The sequence below is a fragment of the Ambystoma mexicanum genome, chromosome 8 (genome assembly GCF_040938575.1).
Source record: "Ambystoma mexicanum isolate Mex_15411 chromosome 8, UKY_AmexF1_1, whole genome shotgun sequence".
Taxonomy (NCBI): domain Eukaryota; kingdom Metazoa; phylum Chordata; class Amphibia; order Caudata; family Ambystomatidae; genus Ambystoma; species Ambystoma mexicanum.
The window spans coordinates 1,060,305,444-1,060,313,726 of record NC_090929.1 but is presented as its reverse complement, the minus strand read 5'-3'; the positions used below and the strand labels follow the sequence as shown (position 1 = coordinate 1,060,313,726).

The window sequence follows — 8,283 nt, the reverse complement described above, 5'->3', positions numbered from 1 at the left end:
GTTTTGCTGTAAAAAGGCTTCAGTCTCTTCCCTGTGCAATAGACATTACATACATATGGAAGAGGGAGGACGGCACATATGCCAGATAAGCCGACTATGACCTGGAGGAAACGAATGGTTAAAAAACAAAACGATAAAAAAAAATCAATTGCACATTTTCCAAACTCTGGTAAACCCGAGTGGCTAGGACAAGGGAAAAGTAGGATTCCATCTGAATAATAAGGCTGGGCAGTTAAAAAAAAAAAAAAAAAAAAAATCAACTTATTCGAACAATATTCGTCACATTTTTCATCCAGCGCCCATAGGCAAAAACACATCCACATACGTTCATAACGGTCTGTCATGGAACTTTTCCTTTTTGAAACGTCTTTAGGTAATTATTTAATAGACTATTAAAGCAGAATTCCACGTTTTGGTTTCTGCCGTCACATTTTATGTAAACCATACACATTTTGCCTTCTTTTTGCTGGCTATCCCTTTATTTCTACTTCGCTTTTGTGACTAGAGGGCCTTAGATTTGGCTGCCAGGGCAGAAGTGCTTTTCTAAGCACCGTAGATCGGTCAGGGTCGGTTCTGGCTCACTGTGCAGTGGGCTGTTTGCAGCTGTTATTTAGTTTTGGTTCCACAGGGGTGCAGTCTTTTTTAATGCACTACTAGCCCAGTGCACTAATATGGTAACAATTGGGGTACTTTAAGCTCTACCCCCAAGCCATTTGGTTTTGGGCAATCCCTTAAAGTAGCCCAGGGCGGCAGGCCTAAAACAGCGGTTATGGAGGGTTGTGAGTGGGTGAGGTGGAAATGGGGATGGGGAGAGGTGCTGCAGAACACCAAGGGTTTAACTGAGCGGCAGGAAAGATGGTAGCCTCCCCTTTTGAGGAGGCTCATAACGCGGGCAATGGCATGAGGCATGGCCTGCCTCCCAAGCTTCCAGATTGGCTGTTGCCACCCACCACAGGCCCCCCCCAGCCCCTCCATCCCAGACGGGTGCCCATTTTAGTATACCTGTGTAGTGTAATTTTTGGGCTGTCTAGTGGGACCAAATGCACGTATTAACCAGCCTTTTGCCCTTCCCCGAGTGAAGCCAAGACTGCTCTGTCGCATCTACCAATACTGACTTCGGTCTATCTTTTGTTGTTACCCGGTCTTACTCTTAGGATGGAGGGTTTTACACCCCTCACCAGAAAGATGCAGAAAGATGCAGAAAAACCTCCCCAAGATAGACTATTGGTACAGGTATTCCTCTTATCGCCAGCTAAACAGCATCTTTCAAGAGCAGCCTGCATGGCTGATAATTCAACAATCCCTGTAAGCAGTTTGGAAATCACAAAAGCAGAATAACAAAAAGGGTTATATTGGCCTTGTGACAATCCTACCATGCAAGTGCTTGACAAGGTGATAAGTGCAAGGGGGAAAGGGACAGAGGGAGAAGTGCAGGAGTGGGGTGCCCCCAGGAAAGCAGGCAGGCAAGTGCTGTACAGGCCAAGGTGGCAAGTGCCAGGGGAAAGGGAGGAGGAGTAAGGTGGACAGGGCAGACCCAGTTGGGCTAGTCCGGGAAAGGGAGCCGAGGGCAGGTGCTGGCGAAGGAGGCTGGGGGGGGGTAGTCAATTATGGATAATTATGTCCGTTCTTGTGTTGTAAACGCCTGACAGAAGAGGAAAGATGGGAAAGCGATAATTCCCCAAGATCCACTGTGAGTAGTAATAGCTGTGGTCATCTGGGCTGCCAAAGCTTGTGTTAAGTAAAACAGAGGCTTTGGGAGGCTTGAAATCCGCCTCCTGTGCACATAGGGGCAGAAAAGCGATCAATCACCAACAGAAAAAAGCATTCAGCAAGAAGAGATGATAGGATGTATTAGCATGTTCACTGGGCAATATTTAAGAAGTGAGGTGGGACATCTATGGTTTTCAGTGAGCTAAACATGCTCGTCAATGTATAGAAATAGGACTGTATGGTGCTTGTCAAAAAGACATGGGTTTAAAGTAAAACAACGTGTACTCAGTTTTAAGTAAAAGTCTCTAGTCAATACCACACCAAAAGTGGGCATAAATAATTTCCCTAGAAGATGAGGTCGGAAAACAATGTGGGAGAACACAAAACTGTAATAAGGTGCAGATTAACACATTAGCCTGGTTTTGAAATGATACGATAGAATATCCTGCAAAGGTAAATTCAAAATGAGTCCCTACGAGGATACTGTTCACAGTGCCTTAACTCACGCCATTTGTTATTGGACTTTGTACTCTTCATTATCAGAAAGTAAACATGAAATCTTAATCACTACCTGTGTGTCTATGCAGAAAATATAAATAAAATGCATAGAATGTATATTTTTTATTTGCTTTCTCCATTCGGTTTTAAGCCATTATAACAGTTCTCTACATCCAACACTTGTATTGCGTTCCCAAGGCATTTGTTACAGATCCACTGGATTAAGCAGTCAAACTCTGTTGCCTAGCAACTCATGCAAACACCACAAAAACAACTCCTCTGCACATTTCAATTGTTTTATGCAATCCTGTCTTCCCACGGTAGAACGGGAAGATTGTGTCTCTTCAGCACTGCAAGACTTTTACTGTATTACCCAGGACATTTTCTTCCTTACTAGGATCAGAGATGCCAAGTATCCAGATTTAAAAATAAAGAGCACATCTTAAAGGAACCAGCATTGGCCAAGATGCCATCGCTTGCATAGGTCACGCATTGAAACCAGCAGCAGAGAAGAAAAACACATTTCATTCTTTGCCTATTTTTCAATCATGCATGCAGTCATAATATTACCTTCTCCCAACCGTACAATAAAAGAATATTTATGAGAGAAAGAAGAAAAACAATACAAGAAAATATATGTTACATGATGAATGGAACCAGCGTTAAAGCTCTTGCTGATGCAAATCGGGGCTATGTGGGGTGTTGGCCTCCAGATCATTCAGGTGTTAACCTTTGTAGGACCGACATTGCCGAAGCCAGAGAGGTATTGCACAGAAAGAAGAAATAAAATCAGAGGAAATTCCAATCTAGCACTGAGCCACATTACTACATCTGATGGTTCTATGGTTTGGATGCTCTCTTTTAGAGGAGCGCAACCTGGGCAAAGCAGACGGAACCCGCTTGGCAAAGTAATGTAGCTCTATGATCGTCATGACTTAGAAAGGGACTGAAGACGCTGAAAACAACAAGGTAACCATGACACTGCCATAGCCTGGTAGGAAATGTTCCACGGAACCGAATAGCAGCGTGGGATGAGAGTCTGCAGTCCATCCGAGAGATTGACACATGTTTGAAGCAGGAGGAATTTTATTGCCTGTTTTGGGAACTTAAGAATACACGCATTTTGATTTGCACACATTGATATTCAAGTAATCCATACCTTTCGTAGTTGAGAATTTGTAGACACAATAAGACACTTGTAAATGGTGACATTAGTAGAGCTCTCCCTTGTGGCAACCATGGATGGTCGATGCAGTTTATGTGCTGTAGGAAACACCTGCATAGTAAATACTCCATATTTATTTTCTTTGGAAAAACTGGCTGTTTTCAGAGTGGGGTTACATTGGTTTGTGATTTCCTTACCTGAAGCTCTGATTCCGAGGTGACACTCCAGCAGTTGCACAGATCATCCCCTCCCACCCCACCCTTGCCCAATGCTAGGCAAAGTCCATGTCAATTCTCCAGTAATTCAGAGGCATTTTCATCCCATCACAAACACTTCAATGTTGCTGGCGACACGTCCAAGTGCACATTTGGAAAAAGTCAAGTTCCTCCTCACCATCTAATCACAGCAACGTATGTGATTTAGCGGCACCTGGAACCTTCCCCCATGCAACCAACAGGAGACCTATGGAAAGTTTAAAAGGATTTTCTAAAGCGCTTGGCAGAGTGCAGATTCATAGAGCCCATGATTTATCCAGTACAGAAAAAGAGTCCTTCATTCACCAGTAGGAGTTACCTGGTTGCCTAAGCAACCATATGCAAAACCAGACACTGATAGTCCACGTACCACTAAAAAACGGAAATTTGTCGTCGGCGTTGCAGATGAAGATTAGAATGATTCATGCATTGCGATGCCCCACTAGAAAATCATTTAAGAGTGTTCAAATGAATTTATTGCAAATTGATGAATAATGTCAAGGTGTTCAAACCTTTGAAGGTTAATGCTTTCTTGAGCTCAAATGTTGACCAATTTGGACAACCAATCACTTGCAGGCATTAGCGAAAACAATCGGTTGAATGGGAGCACAAATGCTAAAAGCTCCTTACTAATTAAAGTAGAATAAAAAAGTAAATGTCTCTCAAAATGAAAATGTTAATTTCCTGATTTTTTTCAATGGGTGATTGTCATACTTTTACCCGAAGTATTTCATGCCATCATGCCCATCCCATTAAAAGTTCTCAATTCAGTTTGAGTGGGAAGGCAGGGCAGCGGCATTCACTGACAAATAGCTCGCAGAAGATGCAATGGACTGGAAATACAATGAAGGCAACAGCTGCAGCTTTGAGCAGGCAGGTGTGGCCATGTCCCTGTTTTGGGCTGGACATTGTTCAAATTGTAGAGTGCTTGTCGCTTCTCAGCGGTCTGCTTGGCTGTTAGTCCTGTATGCCTGCTTGTGGAGGTGGGCTTCGATTTCCTCCCGGAAGACCAGCATGCCAAGATGAGAGTGAGAGGCCTCGTTCATGGCCTTGGAATGGATGCACATGCGGTACTGTTCTGGCGTAAGCTCGTCGGCACAGTGCTTCTCGTGCCAAAGGTGGAAGAGGCTGGGCACCGGTGTTCGGATCACCATGAGCTCCCCATGCAAATATTTCCGGTACAGGTGGACGTCCTCACCGCCCCATCCTTTCACTTCTAAGTCAAATCCCCCTAAAGGAGGAAAAGACGACAATGGAAATAGATTCAATTAAATATGTATAGACATCTAGGCTTTGAATAAGGTGATACAACCAAAAGATATTAAATTAACAATTAAAATTTCAAATAAAATAATAACGGCAACACCTAGAAATAACAAATACGCATTATTGGACTTTAAGACAATTTTAAAATCCAAAAGAGCAAAGCTGTTCGGAATGGATCCAACACTGACGTTCGATTGGACACATTTTGGCCATTACTGTGCTGTCTGGTTTGCAATAATGGTGCTTATGTTAAGATACAATTAGAATTAGCCCAAAGTAGTGGCCTTACGGTGCCTTGCCTTGACGTGGTAGTCAGAGGCATTGCTAAGGGAGGGGGGGGGGACTGAGTGGGCTATAGCCTCGGGTCTTTTGGTTGTAGCCCCATATAGAAGCTCAGGGACTACAACCAAAAGGCTAGCTAGCCCCGAGTCCTGCCAGTCCCCACATTAGTGTAGCCCCGGATCTTTTCCAGACCTAGCAACACCCCTGATAGTCATGCTAGAAGAAAAACATCATGAATACATCTTGCTTGCTGCAAGGAAAAGAAAGTGCACCATGACATCTGCTGTGTGCATGGCCCTCGAAAATACACATCTGTTGCCAATACAGCAGTAAAAGAAATTTCTATCTAGCAGCAAAACCAAATGAATCTGTCAAACGAGGGCATCAATCACAATGTTATTAATTGTTTGGATGCATTACAATTAAAGCCAGGTGTTGCCTAGAAGGTGAATAGCACTGGCAATTGAAGACGTTTCAGACAAACTACTAGGTCAGGTGGATCCTACTGAATCTGTGACATTCAACCCAGTCATTCCATCCTACTGTCCAGGCTGGAACGTGTAGGGATTGAGGGCACCATTCCAGCTTGGAGCCATTCTATTCTGCTACAAAGCTTCATCTGTTGCAATGTCCCATTTCCTTCCTCACTCCAGACCAGGTCATGCGTCCCGCCGGGGTCCACACTGTCCCATCTTCTCTTTATCATTTCTATTTTACCTTTTGTCCATATTATTCATTCTTACTGGCTAGGCTTTTATAATTCCCCGGTGTAAGGTGTTTCTGCCTACGTTTAAGAAAGACGGGGTGAGCAGCAACCTGTAGGAGTCCTGAGCATGGGATACTTGTACCTTACCGCACACCTGTGTGAACGGAATCCTAGGGTGGGGGGGGGGGAGATAGATGGACCCTCATCACCTGTGTGTCTGCTGGCTTCCATGAAGGCTACCAGTAATTCTAGGGTACCTGGTTAAATAAGCAGTCCCAGCCTTATTTCGTTTGACAAGCCTGACAGCATTCTTGATAAAACTAAACAAGGTAAAACCAGCTCCTGGGTATTAATTCAACACATAACATCAGTCCATCGCCATGTGAGCAAGTTCAATTACATTAGGAAAATAAATAATAATTGAGTAACATTCAATTGTTTCACCTGGGAGTAAGTTCCTTCACAATTGGCAATAAATAATTAAATAACATAAAATGGGGTCACCTGGGAGCAAGTTAGTAAATAGATAATTAAATCAGCCGTGTGGCTTGAGAGCAAGAGCTTCCTTTCAGTTTGGTAGTGACCAGAGGCAGCACCTGAACAAATGGTAGCTGCACTCTACTACCATCCACATACAGACTGGTTAGCACGGTTTACGTAACCACCACTACTACTACTACTGCTCAGATGCTGTATGCTTTCGGTCACCAACAGAGTATACCGTGCCCCCTACAGAAGCTCCTGGGTGATGACATGTATGGTCGATAGGAAGATGGCGCCCAGCCTGTCATGTCACCATAGAAACCCAGGGCTAGGCACCTCCGGCCTCCAGGGATGTCATTCCTCAGTGCCCAAACCACTCCCTTCCCACTACTGGGAACAGACTGCGCAGGCAGGCTATGCCTCACCCAGATGAGGCGCCCACTTGGTTCTGTCAGACATTGACATGTAAAGGGGCAATGCCCAGCAAACCTTCCCCGGAGGAGGGTTGGCCCCTTGGTGGGAGCAACCACAAAACAAAACCCCAGGGTCAACCGGGCCACTGGAGAGGACTTGTGGAAGGATTAAGAGGGGAGACACCAACACAGGGTGGTTCGGTTCTCCCTCACTCCCTCTCTCCCTCCCTCCCTCCCTCCCTCCCTTCCTCCGGTGAGAGTCCGTAAGCAACAAGAGGTTTGCCCGCCAAAATTTAAACCTGAAACACAAACCGCCCCTTGTCACACAGAAAGCCCAAATAAATGTGGGTTTACATGGGGATAACACAGTTGTTGATAAAACTCTAGGGACCAGGAAGACTGCACCAGACACTCGAAAACGACATGGCCCACATCAAACAGTGCATGATATAAACTTGCAGAAACTAAACCCTATAAAAACAGGTTATTTTGGAAACCTCTTCTCAGGAATGAAACTACAATGGTTTGGCAGAATAGCTAGGCTCCACACCCAGCTCCACAAGCAAGGCCGTAACCTTGGCATTTTGACAAACTCTACTTTGGTCCCCAGATTAAGTGCTTCAAGCCGGCTAGTTTCATCTGAGGGCAGTTAGCAGCTAGGTCAAGCATGTTAAGGGGGCTCGGTTAATACCTGACACACTCACGCTAGCAAGTCACATTGGTTTACGTAACTGGGATAACACCTGGAACTCCCAAAGTATGTAATCCCTAGATTATGCGGCGTCCAGTCAGATGCAACCATGATTCCCCAGCTCTGCGCATGGACCCACGAGCTGTGCAATTTCCAGCCTCACACGAGCACAGTTCATCTAGTACTTTCCAGGGTCAGACTTAAAAATGTTATTCTAAATTGCAAAAATTCTTATTGCCAAAAGACTAGGACCACATTGCATGGAGCAGTGAAACGGAACAGTGCTCTTAATGAGCTGAGATCCATTCCAATGCATCTTACCTCCAGAAAACAAGGCTTTACGCTCCTCTTATAAACTCTGAATGTTCCATTCACGTAAAGAACTAAGCCAGGTACATCGGTGTCATGTGCGTATCTGAGAGTGTATGGCGAGCATTCCTTACCCAGTAGTAGTATGTGGCTTAGATCGGCTTAGAGGCACATGCTTTGCATAGTGCAAGTGGTTGGTCTGGCGTAATAAACGTTGCTTACTCCCAAAGGCCATAAACAGAGACGTTCCTGTCACACTAACTCTGCCCTACCCTACCCTACCCTACCCTACCTGTCAGTGCTCTGTTTCTTTTATAGTCATGACAAACCGCGTTATTAGAGTCAAGCAGCAGCTCTAAGGTGGGGGGTTTCATATGGCATAGACATTACAAGTGTTTACAAGATCAAATTGTGGCCGACATTGTCATCATATACATGGGATAAGCAGAGACCATTTTTGGCATACAAGGGCATAGGATATCGAGTACTCCCCCAGCCCAACTTCG

General features: G+C 44.8%; 1 protein-coding gene across 3 annotated transcripts in view; it reads right to left on the bottom strand.

The window, feature by feature from the left end:
- Nucleotides 1–3,276: 3,276 nt before the first annotated feature.
- Nucleotides 3,277–8,283, bottom strand: part of CSGALNACT2 (chondroitin sulfate N-acetylgalactosaminyltransferase 2) — a 321,127-nt gene continuing 316,120 nt past the window's right edge. For 2 of the 3 annotated variants that reach the window (XM_069611036.1, XM_069611037.1), the window contains exon 8: nt 4,427–4,858. In XM_069611036.1, coding sequence (XP_069467137.1) covers nt 4,566–4,858 — 293 coding nt within the window. In that variant the 3' untranslated portion in view covers nt 4,427–4,565. Of the gene's footprint in view, nt 4,859–8,283 lie in introns of all 3 variants that reach the window. The other variant, XM_069611038.1, reaches the window with a different exon arrangement.